This window comes from Pelmatolapia mariae, linkage group LG14 (genome assembly GCF_036321145.2).
Source record: "Pelmatolapia mariae isolate MD_Pm_ZW linkage group LG14, Pm_UMD_F_2, whole genome shotgun sequence".
Taxonomy (NCBI): domain Eukaryota; kingdom Metazoa; phylum Chordata; class Actinopteri; order Cichliformes; family Cichlidae; genus Pelmatolapia; species Pelmatolapia mariae.
This window is the reverse complement of record NC_086239.1, coordinates 21,656,963-21,672,087: the sequence shown is the minus strand read 5'-3', so window position 1 is coordinate 21,672,087 and position 15,125 is coordinate 21,656,963. Positions and strand designations below refer to the sequence as shown.

Here is a 15,125-nt window from a genome sequence, read left to right as displayed (position 1 = left end):
TACATGCATTCTTGCTGACAAGGGCTCCAAATTTATTTGTAAAGACAGACACTCAGATTTGAACACATGCATTTGAATTGTGCTTATATATATTTTTGGATTAGGCGAGCTCTGAGATCGTTAGTTTATGTAGTGACTTCCCATCTGTAGAGTCTGTTATGAAGTGTCCAGAGATACTGCCGCTACTGGCACGCAGCAACTCAAGAAAACCACATGTCAGAGGGACGGTTGCCAATTGGGCACAACAAAAAGTGTGACTGTGAGCCACTCGTATGTGCAAAAAGGTAAAGCATAAACTTGTGCAGACACACATGGTGGGACTGCTGGACCACCTCAGTGGAGAGGTAAAAATCATTAGCTGTGCTCCTTTAATTTTTGAATGTGCGTTCTAAGACCGGGATCACCTGAGTGTGAAGCAACACAGTGGAGCAACAGCTGGCAGAGGGATCCCACATTTGGTTGTAGTGTTTATTGTAACAAAGAGCATATGAAACATGCATAAATTACATTAGGTTCTACTTTTTTATAACTTGTCTTAGGTATTAGGTCTTGGGTCTTTTAGGTTTCCTTTTTGATCAAAAATGTAAGAATACCAATTATTTCCTGCTTTTTCTTCACAAAATAACTGAACTTTTTTTAAATTGAGAACATGAGAAATAATTAATGACATCCAGGATCATCGGTTTATTGCAAACTTACCAGCAACTGGCTCTGCTTTGTGTGTTTTCCCCTAAAAATTGGTCGTTTCCAACAAGTGAAAGGTACTTGCTGACACAGCTAAGTTGCTGCCAGTGTGAGCTCAGGGGTACACGGTATTTAGTGATGGAAACTTACGTCACTACCTATCCATTTCCTAAAAAAGTCATTACTATGGCCAGTTTAAAAAAAAAATTAAATCGTGATGTTGACATAACATCTCAAGATGAAATGAATCAAGTGCACAAATACGTTGAAAGGTTAAAAAATAGAAAAGGGGCAGGAGAGTGGAAAAGGTTAGGGAGAGATCGCAGAGGAGAAGAGAGCACATGACGAAGAAGAAAGGAAAAACTAGACATCTGTAAAGGGGAGACGATGGCATTTGTAGAAGTGGCAGGGTTGAAGTTGAGGGTGAGATGTCATTCAGAGGCCCCGGGATGCTTAATATTTCACCGTGTGATCGCTGCATTATGGATTGGTCTGATTGCCCTCTCAAGACCTCTGTTATGCACTTACCCACACATCTTAGTGCAAAGTTCTTAATTACAAAACTTTTGTATTTGTCTCAAAGACATTCCCGCCCTCTTATGAAACCACAAAATCTGTCATTTTAAATATTAGAGGCACACATATAAATGGGATATTTTAGTATGCACCGGAAGCACTTAAAGTATTTGCAATGTATATATGAGATTTCCATACTGAGGTTTCAAGGTTGAACTTTGTTTGACCTTGTAACTATCATATAGAGGCTTTGTTGTTAGCCTCCCCCCCCCAAGGCCTGTATGTGTATATGAGGCACTTCTGTGTGTGTCTCATGTCCAGCCGTGTGTTTTCCTTAAGGTGTGTTTATGTGTGCATGTGTGTGAACAGCCTGTGGCAGTGTATGGTCCTTAGAGTAACGTCCCTTTCTGATCTCCCTGACCGCTGCAGGCCTCTGTTCATCCCAAGGTTTTCAGCAATTCTCCTTTCTGGTCCAGGGTCCAGGGCCTGTTATCTCGCGAATCCTGATATACATTTTCACCCTTGAGTCTAAAGGGCAAGGTGGGGTGACTGGTCCAAGCCACCCACATGCATCAGGAAGACCCCACTGCTTACCTTGTTATTTCCTCGCCTGGCCTTAATGAAGCCGGTGCTCATCGGCAGACCTCCTGTGAAAGATTTTGCCCAAAGGAAATAAGACCTGGACCCCACTGGGGCAAACATGGTGTTTGTATTGATCAACCTTATTATTAAGCCTCACTTATAAATTATTTTAAATGTGCAATTAATTTGGTAAATCTACTAGTTCTTATATAGTGGTTTCCCATTCTGCTTGAGCACTCAAAGGGCTTTAAACAACACATCTCATTCACCTGTTTTCACACATTCATTCAAGCCCTTTTTCATGAATGCAGTGACACTGTCATTTAAAACTGTTATTTAATTAAAAAGGCAACATATGAGATGTTGAAACTTAGTTTTTTTTTTTCAATACCTCTCAAAAAAGTTGGGACTCATGGGGCAAAAGACCGGTTTTGCACCAGTAAAATATTGACTTAATCAAACGACTAAGAAGATTAAGTGACCACAGGTAAGTGACATAACTGGGTATAAATCGGCCATCAGCGAAGTAAAATTGGAGAGGGATTCAATATTCTGTGAAAGACCATGTCGGCAAACAGTTGAACTATTTAAGAATAAGGTTTCTTAATATAAAAATTTTAAGAATTTGAAGATTTCATCATCTATACTACATAATATCAAAGAACGATTCAGAGAGTCTGGAGATACTGTTGTGTGTTAGGCTAACGGTTGTGATCTTCAGGCTGTCAGGCAGCACTGCATTAAAAACAGACAGGATTCTGTAGTGGAAATTACTGCATGTACTCAGAAAAACACCATAATTCAACACAGCTTCCCACTGCATTCTCAAATGCAAATTAAACTCTACTATGCACAGAAAAAAATAGCTGGATGCACATTGCATTTTGGAGGCTAAAGCAAAAAGCACACAGTTAAAACCAAAGCATCAATGCTAATAAGGGGGTGCAGTAGTCCACACTTTGTGTAGCTTGCACATTTGTGAAGGCACCATTAATGCTAAACAATATATTCAAGATCTGAAGCTACACATGGTGCCATAACAGCAACTGTCATCTGTTATTTGCTGCTCAGGAAGACGATGCTCTGACACTGAGCTGTGATAAAGTCCACATAACATAGATAAATAGCAGTTTTATTACATTTTTTTTTAATCCCGTGGTTTCTGGATCTGTTGGAGTTAAAGCCCCACTGATGTATACTGATCTGTCAGCATAGGCAAATAATTTTCATTTATTAGTCAATAAATTTTTGGCATTTTTACATTAAAAATTACTCCATGTAATTCATTTGTGATGAAAATCATTGTTTTTAATCATTTCAGCTTTGAAATAAATCTTTCTATGTGATGTGGACAAAGGGTTGCAGTGTGAAAGATCAAAGTTTTGGCCTGGGTACTCTGTATCTTGGGAAATAGGCTGTGAAAAGGAAGATGTTGGACTTTTTGTTTTGAGATTTACTGCATATATCAGTTCCCTCGAGCTTTTGTTCTCAGTATGCAAAGATATAAACTCGATCCAGAGTTTTTCCTTTAGCTAAAACTCCTCTTAATTCCTTTCCTCTGAGTTTGACAGATGCAATCTCAGCGTGATCACTGAAATGAAAATACAAACATGGAGCCCAGGTGTCTGGAGTTAAGAGGCTGTTTTTAAAAAATGAAAGAACAAATGTTGAGAAGAGGAGGAGGAGGAGAGTTTTGGGTGTTGAGTCTGACACTGTGAAAAGTAGGGAAAGTCAAAATTCTTCACATACTGAGATGAATGATCCAAATAGTCCTTATGACTTCATAGTGTAGAGATCAGCATGTCAATCTGTCACAACAACATGGCAGCATTACAGAACCGGCATCTTACATCTGGCTCCGTCATTTAGACAATAACTCTTCACTGAAGCATCCATTACACCACAGGAACAGAAGACCTAATTGATGCATCCCCCCCCCAGCATCACGATATAGCAGCAAAATAAAAAAAAGCTTTTCAGACGACTGCAGATGAATAATTCATTGATTTTTTTGTAAGATATCGTTCTCTAATTGTTTAGTTTGTAAATATTTCATGTGCGTCATTAATTCAGATTGACGACAGAAGCTAAGAGAAGCTTGTGATAAAGATCATCGAAGTTCAGTGCCTAAAAGATTTGTTCTCGAATGGCTTTTAGAGACATCTGATTGAGTCGCACTCATTCATAAACAGGAATTTTGTGAATTGATTACGATTTTGTTCACGTTATTGTGACCTGAAGGCCTTTTTCAAGGCCCAAATACCAAAAATTATCTGTTGCCGTAGTAAAACCTCCCCCTTGTATAATTTCATGCGTTCTGGTGTTAAATATTTAAATGACTTTATGTAGTATCGTTTCATCTCTGCCCATCCAATCATATCAAATTACAGTTTACAGCTATGAGGTCTAAGTGAGCTGGTTTTGATAGACCCACAGGCACCTGCATGTCAACTCAGACATGCACATAAAATCCAGGCCTGGATAAAGCATTCTGCCTGTGTTGACTGTGGACTGTGCCACCTAGTGGTCGCTCGGGATATTGCGTCTTCCCATGATCACTCTCACCTCCAAACCTGCAGTGCATAATCACATTGCTCCTTCAGATAGATGTCTCATAGATAGCCAAAGTCTGTTTTTTTTCTTCGTCCTCATGTGTCATGTGTTACAGGCTTTTTCTTAGTATTTCCTGAATTCATATTTTTTTAACAGTTAGAGAAAAGTTCAAAAGTTCTCTCTCTTGCCTTTTGTGAAATGTCAGCCCAGTGAGGCTTTGGTATTAAACTGAAATATCGTCTCTTTTTTGTGGTGTTTGAATTCTTCCTCCAAAGCCTCCAAAATATTTCTTCCTCATCAAATGGTGATCTGACTTTGTAACAAGCTACATTAGCTACACAGCTATTTGGGTTTTCCAAGCTGTTACAGATTTAACGATAAAGTGGTCCTAATACAGTAATTCCAAAACAGAAGTAGCTCTAACACTAATATGCTTTGTATTTTTAAATGTAACAGTATACTGTTCTCCACTGATTAGCATGTCGGTCTGTCCCGTCTGTCTTGTCTTCCATGCCTGCCCGGCCTGTTATGCATCTGCCGGTATGCCACATGTCTGTTTGCCATCCCCATTGTTTTCTTAAGTTTCTTATTCTCGCCTTTCTGCCTGTCAGTGCCGTTATCCGTCAGTGTGTCAACGTGTCTGTCTGCCTGTCCTCCAGCCTGTCTGTGTATTATTTATTTATTTATTGTCTTAGCTGTCTCTTCAGTGTGCTGTGTTGGTTGGAGGCCCAGCTGCCGAGCTTCACTGTAAAGTGCTCGGCTGATTGGAAGGGACATTTTTCCAATGGCGCCGCGCTGCCTCTAATATTCTGTTTGTCGTTGGGTGTGAGGCTGATTTATCACGCCCCCTCTGCTGCTGACATTCAGATTCACTTTGATTGGCGGCTGGACAGAATGACACCCACCACTTCCAACACTGAAACACCACTACAGCGTTTGCACGCACATTCTCTCTCACACACACACACACAAACACAGATAGTCAAATGTGATGCTCTGCATACTCGCAGCCAGGTACGCAGTGGATATGAATATGCCTATTCCACCAACACATTCCCACTTACACTTGAAGACATGCACTTGCATACATAAACTCACTCATAAACTTGCACAAATACACAGAGTCTGAGCAGAGTTATGAACTCTGTCTTCTGCACGCTAGTTTGTAAGTGTTGTATTGAGTTTATCGAACAATGTGGGCAGACTGCTGCTCTTTTGTTGTTCCTTCACCCCACGAACTCTATAATATGCTAGCCTTTCTCACTTTTAATGCTCACTTACTGCACGCGGCCTAAGGCCCAAGCTAGCATACTCTTGCGTTGAATAACCGCCACCTCCACCCCCTCTGCTCCCCATCCCTCCTTAATAACTCTATAACTCACCTCAGCCTTAGATTTAATTGCTTATCTGTGTGTAAACGTATTAACCCTCTGCTGTATCTGTTTTGCTGCCGTCCCGGGGGCCCGACAAGGCTCTCTGACTGCCGTGCCTTACATCCAATGAATAGTCCTTCTCTGAGCGGTAATAGGGAATCAGCATCGTAGCAGCAAGCATTGGCGGCGTGTAAGAGATAAATCAGATTGGGGGTCTTGCTTTGCCAGTTTATTGAATCTAAATTGCGTGCGCGCTTGGCCCCCGCCGGCCCTACACGGCCCATCCATCTCCCGGCTGATAATGGAGCGGGCCCGATTCCACCTGGTGGGAGCATTATTACATTTCCCCTCTAACGAGACCCAGCTAATCCTGCCAAGGGAGGAGAACAGAAGAGGGGAGAAAAGAAGAGAATAGTAAAGAGAGGAGTGAAGGAAAATGTTGGGGGAGGAAGAGAAGAAAAAAGAAAAAGTAGGGAGGAGGAAAGAGATAGAAGAGGGTTTAAAAAAAAAAAAGAAGAAAAAAAAAGATCCATCCTGGCATCCTCCATCTACCTCCCACTCTCCTGCCTTCTCTCTTTCACACTTTCTTCCTTTCTGTTGCCGCGCATAAAACATCTTCCAGCGCCATCACAGCTACATAGCCCCTGGGCCCCTGAGCTGCAATTACACTCATAATCACAATGCGATTTCACTGACACTCTCCGCCCCTTCCCGCTGCCTTCCCTCCTTTTTCCCTCCACCCCTGCAGCCAAGACTGAACGAAGTCTAAATGAAGTGAAAGGCCTCTCCTCTCCCAACAGCCGGCCGTTTATTACCTGCTTTAATAAAAGTCCATCACAGAATTATCCGACAATGAACTGGAGCCGCTAAGTTGCCGAGAAAGATACTTCCAATAAGCAACATCTACGCGCAGATGCGCCTATGTACGTTAATTCATTTTACATGCGTTTTGCACCTGTAATGTTAACAGGCTTTTCATGCTAGTGCAGCAAAGTATGTTGCTTTAATGTATTTTTCTGTAGTTAATCTTTTTTTTTTAAAGCAGAGCTACTTATTGATGTAATTAAATCATATCCCTGGCTCAGCGCTCAGGCCTACTTTCATTGTTTTGAGGGGGCAGGAGCCCCGTGAGGCAGTGCACTGATGAGAGATGGATAAACAGTTTGATTTTCTGCTATCGCCCCCAGGCGCAGTGTACTGGAGAGATGAGCAAGAGAAGGAAGAGAAAGCATTAAAAACGAGGAGGGGTGGGATAGGGCAAAACAGAAGGAGAGAAGCGAGCAAGAGGATAAGAGAACCTATTGGGGGAGGGATGAAGGGATAGAGGTGGAGGATAAACATGCAAAGAAAAAGAGGCGACAAATCACTCCTGTTGTTTTGTGTACACGTTTGTGTGCACAGAGGCGAAGCTTTGCCTCTTATTTTTGCTTGTTTGTCTGTTTCCCGTGCTGTTTTAGTTCCTCCTTTATCGTACATGGCCCCCGTATATCTGCCGATCTCCCTCTCCCTTTTTTCCCTCCTCTTTCTCCCCGTCTCCCTTCCACTCCATCACACCACCAATACCTCTCTGTCTCCTACCTGCCTCTCGGTAGCCCCGAGCAAAGAGTGAACTGAAGAACACAGAGGAGTTCACACACACATACAAAAACACACGCATGCACATCTGTGCACACAGGCAAGCAAACTTGTGAAGGATGTTGCACATCGTCTTTTTTTCCCCCTCTCTTTTTTTCATTTGGCACATTCACACAGACACAAACTTACTAAATTATGACTGTGTTTGCTAAGAGAAATAGATTGGCTGTTGTTGATTTGGTTAGGCTTGCTCCCATGCGCATACACATACATGCACCCGCCATAGCTGAGGGAGGTAGTGGAGGGTTCAGTCATCCATGTAGAGTCATTGTTAGTAAAGATGCGGAACCTCCAGACTTAACCAGCCGTAACAGCAGTGTGACGGGTTCTTTGTCTACGCCAATTACTGAACAAAAACAGCAGCGCAGTCACAGAGAGACTGGCACAACCCATGGCCTCCTGCATCCAAACACACACAGACACGTACACGGGCCTATGTATTGTATTTTTATGTAACATATTTACTTGCAGTCTAACTAATACACAAAGTCAGGCACAAAATGAGAAGCGTGCGCTGAGCACACATGCATATGCAGACACCTCGAGCAGTACAATAAACCACATTTGGACACCCACAGCTGTGCCCTGACACAAACATGCTGTAAGCGCTCACAAACACTTACACCCACTCTTATATTGTATTAACTTCCCCAAAAACAGTGCAGCGCTCTCATTCTCTTCCTCCCCCTTCCCTCTCGTCGACTCACTCTCTTCTTCTGTTTCTCTCCCTCTTTTTTTTCCTTTTTTTTCTCAAAGTTTAAACTCATTAAGTGTAATGATATTGGAGACTCAATTTTACATAGCTCACTCATCAACCAAGTGAGATAGCAATAAAGGCGAATGGCTCCGCTGAGGCCCTAACGCTGCAAAATAAATGATGCGCCGCAACGGAAATGTAATTAATTTAGAGGCAGTATTGATAGTCCTGCCATACACGGCATTATATTCTTTAATGTGGCTTAACATCTTGATTATTCAGGGGGAAAAGGTGGCGGAAAAGGGAGCGGAGACAACACGATTCATGATGAGACATGCGTAAAATGCCCTGACGAGTGTTTACTCCCGCTGCCTCACTTTCTCTTAAGCTTTTCATTATACCAAGACGATAAACACCTCTCAGGAAGAAATGCTGACTTTTACAGCAGCATAAAGGGAAAGCAGTGAAGGGGTGCTGCCTGATATGGAGAGGAGGATAAGGCATCATTCATATTTTGTGTATTTCCAGGCATACTGTTTATTCAGTGACGAATTCTGTGAAAATTGCCTGCATTTCCTCTCCGATGAGCACGTTTGTTTCAAAATACAGAAAAAAGGCCACAAAGAGATGTATTTATTTTAGAGGTGCTCAGATTTATTTGAAAAAAGGGGTTTGGACTGAATTTATTTCTATTTTTTTACAGGACACAAAATGATCATATACCTTTAATATTATTATTAATTGTTTAATTGATTATTAAAATGATATACGTCTTTCCTTTCAGCTAAGACTGATGAAGTCCTGAAGGCCAAAGTTGCCAAAAGAGAGGAGGAGGCCCGGAAGAAGCTAGAAGAAGGTGAGTGAAAAGAGTTTGTGTGCTTTTGTGTTCACGTTAATATCGGCACCAATACCAAACCAGTTTTAATTTGGCAAGGCAAGTTCAAAGAAAAATAGAAAAAAAATCAAAGCCTGAACCATTAACTATAGCAAAACTGCAAAATTAGAGACGTCGGCAAGATTGAGCAGTGGAAATAATAAAATAGTTCATTCTAATTATATTACTAGTAATCTTTGTTCATATTTTGTTCTCTATTAAGAGCCATCAATATTAATTTTGAGGAGTGGTAAACATGAAACAAAAAACAGACAAAATTGTGGGCTGTAAGACATCTGTTGCTCAACTTCAGTTTCTACACGTTTGTCTAAAATCAGCAGGATCAGGTGTAACTGGTAAACAACAAAAAGGCAAAATTGTTGCATGTGTGTTCAGACATATTTTGTAAAGCTTAGTGGCACGTAAAAAAAGCAAACACTTGAAATGCTATGAAGTGAAAGAGCAGGAAATATAGTGCTCATTCTTATAGCAAGAAATCCCTCCGCGCTCTGCAGAATTGGGGATTTTACAGTGTTACTCATCTAATGTGTTTACATTAACAGATCAGCAACCCGTCTTATGCTTTCACACACCATCTATACTTTGCAAAACATGGATTCTGAGCTGCTGATTAGTTTTTATTAGGACAGCTGTAATTTACATGAAAAACGCTGGTAGAAAAGTAGAAATACACACAGCATTACAGGCAATAAATCTATCCCAAAACCCCCACTACCACCAGCAAAGGACAAGCAGACACACACACACACTCACAGACCCACACATTATCTCAATACACATTCAAATTAAGTCAAGAGTAATTTGCAGTGGATGTGCTAACACTAATAAAAGTCCTTAGATAGAATAATGACCCTGGTCCCTTTCTGACCAGCACGATATAAATGAGAATATCAAATGTTATCAACAAACTGTGTATGTTTATGTGTACATGCACACACAGACTTGTGTAGTCGTGTCATTTCTTTTTTCTGATGTTTTATATTTCTGGACTCTCCCACTTTTCTTCTTGTATAATTTTTTTTGTTTACGTCAAGGATGCATGGCAGTGTGACCTTTAAAGTTAGCTGACCTTTTAGCCAAATGAAAGTCCAGCCATCAGAAACTAATTAGCCCTGCACTCTTACTTTAGTCGCCCAGTAGTGGGAGGAATTGATTCCTTCCTCCTCTGTATTGCACAATGTTTTTGTCCTTTTTTTGTTTTTGTTTGTTTGTTTTATTCAGCGTCTCTTTTTTCATGTTCATATTACTCTTTTTTTTCTGGTCTAGTGCACTGTCTCTACCTTTCCTTTCCTATCCTTTCCTTTTCATTCCTTTCCTTTCCTTGTCTCCATTTGCCCTCATCACCTGCACCTCCAGCTCTCTTTCTGTGTCTTTCTTTCTGTTTTTTCACATCTCTGTGTGGATGCATTGCCAAAGTGGTGACTAAGTGTCTTGCTTGGGGCAACAGATCAAGGCTCCCAGTCAAATAGCTTTCTTAAGCAAAGTTCACACTGCACCGTTGCCTCTTTTTAGAATCAGTTGACTCGTTCTCCCCTTTGCTCAAAGCTCCCTCTACCCTCACTCCAACTGTTCTTTTTGCGTGGAGAAAAAAAAAGAAGGTGTTGTGCTCGACTGTAGTGGAGCGGTGCAGTACAGCATACTGAACAGGCACTGCCTTGGAGGATGATCATTTTATTCGTTTCCCCCTGCACAGGGACACAAGAAGTGAGATCAGAGTCACGACAAAGTGGCCCTGACGACTCGCCCTTGTCTCGGCACCAATAGGAGCCGCCGTCACAAATACACACAAGCACGTATGCACAAGCGGTGTCGGCTAGCTCCATCTTTTTCTGCCTTTCCTTCCAGCACATTGAAAAATGGAGGTGGGCCACTGATGCTGCTAAACAGCAGATCACCAAAGTTCTCCTGATTCCCTGCAGGGGCTCTCAGAGGTCAACACAACTAGAAAGTTTACACTTGAACCGCTAAGTCAACTGAAATGAGAAAACCGTTTAAACAGAATGGAGGGGAGAAGTGAAGAACACTACCACCTACACTCCTCGTTCATAAATAGATTCACATCCTAGACTGGCAATGTGTTTGAGTTAGTTTAGCCCTAATCGAAACCATCGAGATCTGATTCATGTGGATGCTATGATATGCAAGCTATTATTGTAGCGAACTGTGGCTGCATACTGCGGAGCCCTGAGAGAAGAGAGGGGTTTTTATCAGCAGGGTTTACTGACAGAGAGGAAGGAGAGGATCAATAACTGGCCCTGTGGTCATCAGTTAACAAAGTAGTTTCCACTTAAAAGGAGTGTTTGGCTCTCTGGTTAAGGGCAGCCAGATGATGCTAGCGGTTGAAAAAGGAAACATATGATATGAAAGGGTGTGAGAATGAGAGGGGTGGATGATTCCTTTGTTAGTTGCATGCCTTGTTTAGGCTATTAAAGCTGAGAGATGCTGTTTGTTTGCCCAGGGGGCTTTTAGCTAGCGTGGTGAGTCCAGCTATAATAAGATGGACTGACTGTTCGGTGTGTTTGTGTGTACGTATGTGTGTGTGTGTGTGTGTGTGTGTGTGTGTGTGTGTGTGTGTGTGTGTGGACTGTACTATCAGCTGGCACTTCTATAACCAGAGTCAGCCTGTGTAGTAGAACTATATGTCCGGCTGGACAGTATGTTAAATTACAGCCATTATGAATCTTTTCAAAACTTGTCCGTCTTTCCGTGAGGTCTTTACACCGGGTGTACCTGTTACACTGCTGTGTGCCTGTTGTAATTTACTGGAAATGTCTTTCACTACAAACAACACTGACAAAACTCTATCTAGTAATTCATTCATACCAATGTTCACGGGTAGATCAAATGAGATAAAATCAAATGTGTAGAAGTGTAAAATATAGTTATTATGATTTGCATATTTAAATTATTTTTTGAATATGTCAATTTTAAATCATATTCCCAATAGTAATATCTGCGGATATTAAGGGCAAACAACCAGTTTTTAAATGGTATGTTTAGGGATTTTGTTATTAGTAGAAGGGTTGCTGACAAGTAGCTATGCTTAAGGAAGGGAAAGAGGAAGAGATGTTTGAGGTATGCCAAGTTGAAAGTCAGTGGCAACAGGTCTTGCGGTAAAATGAATCCAAATTAGAAATTTTTGGTTCAAATTGTAGTCGGGAGTAAAACACAGTGAAGGCTCATGGTTTGGGGCGTCATTTTAGCCAGTGCTGTTGGGGAGCTAGTCAATATTGATGGAAGTACCATCAGGTTTTGAACCACCATGCAGTACCATCTGTTAAGTATTTTAGCATGACAGTGATCCCAAACACGCCGCCATTGCAGTAAAAGCATCCCTGGATAGAAACACACAACACAACTCTATCAGACATGGATTGGTCTCGTCAGTGCCCAGACCTCAGCGTTACTGAAGCAGTGTGAGATCGTCCTGACAGAGAACGGCAGCCAAAGAAGAGGTTTGAGTGACCTTCCAAAAATTGCAAAACAGCTTGCCTAAGAGAGTTCAGGCTATGTTGAAGAATAAAGGTGGTCTTACCAAATATTGTACAAGCTCTGTTTATGCATTATATGCATTTCCATGTATGTTTTCATGTTTCAGTTCGTTTTCTGCCCGGATTTTTCATTTTCCTGGCAAAATATAAAGAAATGAGGGATCGCTAAAGACCTTTGCGCAGTACTGTATTTATAGTTTATTTCAAATACATATCTCTGTTTAAATCTGCATAGCTTCTGCTAAACAGCATAAACTGTTCAGTTTCAGGCACGGTCTCTGCAGGTGTATGCTCCGATCTGGAAAACTTTGATGGTGTGCTTAAAACATAATGAGAAAGCCTCCATTGCAGTAATGTTTTTCATTATACCTAGCCTCATTAGGTTTAATTAAGATGTTATGTCAGCTCTTGCTTTTGTGTAACCAAAAAAAGAGGTAACACATTGACTAGCTGACATTAAAATTTGTGTCAAATTCTCAGTGACCCCGATTAATTCGTTCAGACTGACATGCTGTTTGAAAAGCCTCCAAAAACAGCGCACTCTCAACACTATTGTCTCGTGAAATCTGGGTCGTGCGTGTCTTTTTATCAAGCTCTGATAGAAACATTTTTTCATTCGCGCAGCCATTCTTCAACATTTATGTAATTGTGGATTGGACACTAGCCTATAGCCTGCAGATGGTATTTTAGCCCCGAACCTGCACTTTCCCCATTACCTCAATCCACCACCAGATTGGGAGATCATATATTTTAATGAGACGTATAATAGCTCTTTAACCCATATCATTAGGGGAATATATACCTACCGTTTGCTCTTTTGGCAGTTAAACGAAAGGACTGTTTCCCTAATTACGCTGTGTGTAGGACAGGTCACGAGTTGGGTGTGTACCTGTCTGTGAGTGTGTCTGCGTTCAGGAATTATATGACCATTAAATATTCAACCACAGCCCCCCCGCTCCAGCCCCAACCCTCCCTCGACCCAGCATCCATTAACGCCTCATCACCATTTAACTAGCTCTGTTGTCAATCACCACAGGGCCTCGGTTGAAACAGAAAATGTCTGGATTTGGTTTCCTGTCTTACTTGTTCTACATATAGAAAAAAAAGAGTGAATGAGAATAAACAGCCTTTCTAACTGAAGGATACCTCAGTCAAGGACAATCAATATAACCGAATCATTAAGGGTGAATATGCCTTCACTGTAATTTGTCTGATATAATATCTCTCTTTTTAGGTATGATTACATACCATCCTAAACAATTTGGCAGTCAGCTAAAATTTCAACTCTGCATGCAAACCTCTTCATGCAGCACTGGTGTGGGTGTCCATAATAAATGATGTGATCCCTTTTTCTAATTGAAAATAATAACTAATCCATGGATAACAAGCTCTTGTATAATCCAAAGCCATATCCCTTCAGTTCTGGCCTATCTCGGCTGTAATAAAAGACAGGAAATGAGAGGCAAGTGAGAGTGGTGGCTTGGACATTGACGCTTAATGTAATCTGCCTTGAAATCAAATTATTTGACCTGGAAAGCCTAACAATACAAAACTCCTGCCAGGCTGCTGTTAAATATTTAGCACGTGCCTGTCATGAATACAAATGGCGCGCAAATTAGAATCTACAGGCGCGTGACCCCCATATCACACCCTCGGTGCATGGGGGGCTGCCTCTGCTTTAAATGTTTTAATTACCGGTGCCGTGGTGTGGTGTGGCGTGCCACGCTACCTCACCGAGCAGCGTCACTTGAAGGACAAGCGGTGAAATTCAACTGCTGGTAAACACGAGTGATCTGGTGTCCGTGATCTTATCGTATTAACTACAACATAAGGATCCGATAGGAGGAATTTTGCCAGGCTATAATTATAGTTCCTAGCATTCTCCCTCAGAGTAGACATCATACTTTATTTGTAATTTTTTTTTTAACCTGTGTTCTTTCCACCGGCTATATGATCTACCCGAGGACTCGAGGGAGGCGCTGTATTGCTCTTGTGCACTTTGCACTGAAGGAAGATCCATCTCAGTGATTTTGATGTAAGAAAATCTGGTTTGTATCGATTCGGTATTGATCAGCGGAGTTAGCCTCATCTCCTGTCGTTACTTCAGATAAATGGCCTTATTTGTTGTGTTATTATGTTCAACACAATCATGCCAGGAACAGTCAGAGGAATATTGAACCGACACTTCATTGGCTTCATGGGCTCCATTTGTTCCAGGAATTAAAGGATGTTTTCTGCCAGTATAGCGCCACATTGAAAGTGGAAAAAGAGAGCATATTGACAATCAATTACACCTTCACTTTAAAGGTCTTTTTCAAACACTGTCCTACAGAAGAATGTTCCACTTTTTATTTTTTTTATCCTGCCTAAATAATGATTGATTTGGAGATGAATAGTGCTACAGTGCCTCACTCCAGCCATCTCTTTTATTTGCTCCTCTCTCCTCCCTATTCATTCAGGTTTGTGGTTCCCCCCACGTTGAAATGATTAGTTATGCAAGGCTTGTAAGCACTGAATCAGAGTTATGGTCCCCGGGGAAATAAATTTGGCAGAAAATCAGTGTGAGAAGATTTAATTATCACGAGGAGACCTTTTTTCCTTGCCTTGGCCCACTGAAGCCCAAACCCGTCTCCTCTCTCTCTCTTTCTTTCTCCCGTTCTACTCTGAGCTCCACACTCTGCAGCCAAAAAAGCCCTGGC

At 41.5% G+C, this 15,125-nt stretch overlaps 1 protein-coding gene across 1 annotated transcript in view; it reads left to right on the top strand.

Moving 5' to 3' along the window:
- rsrc1 (arginine/serine-rich coiled-coil 1) overlaps positions 1 to 15,125 on the top strand; it is a 121,020-nt gene that overhangs the window by 87,981 nt on the left and 17,914 nt on the right. Inside the window, exon 7 of the mRNA XM_063493407.1 lies at positions 8,825 to 8,896. Within this exon, the coding sequence (XP_063349477.1) occupies positions 8,825 to 8,896 (72 nt within the window). The remainder of the gene's footprint in view (positions 1 to 8,824; positions 8,897 to 15,125) is intronic.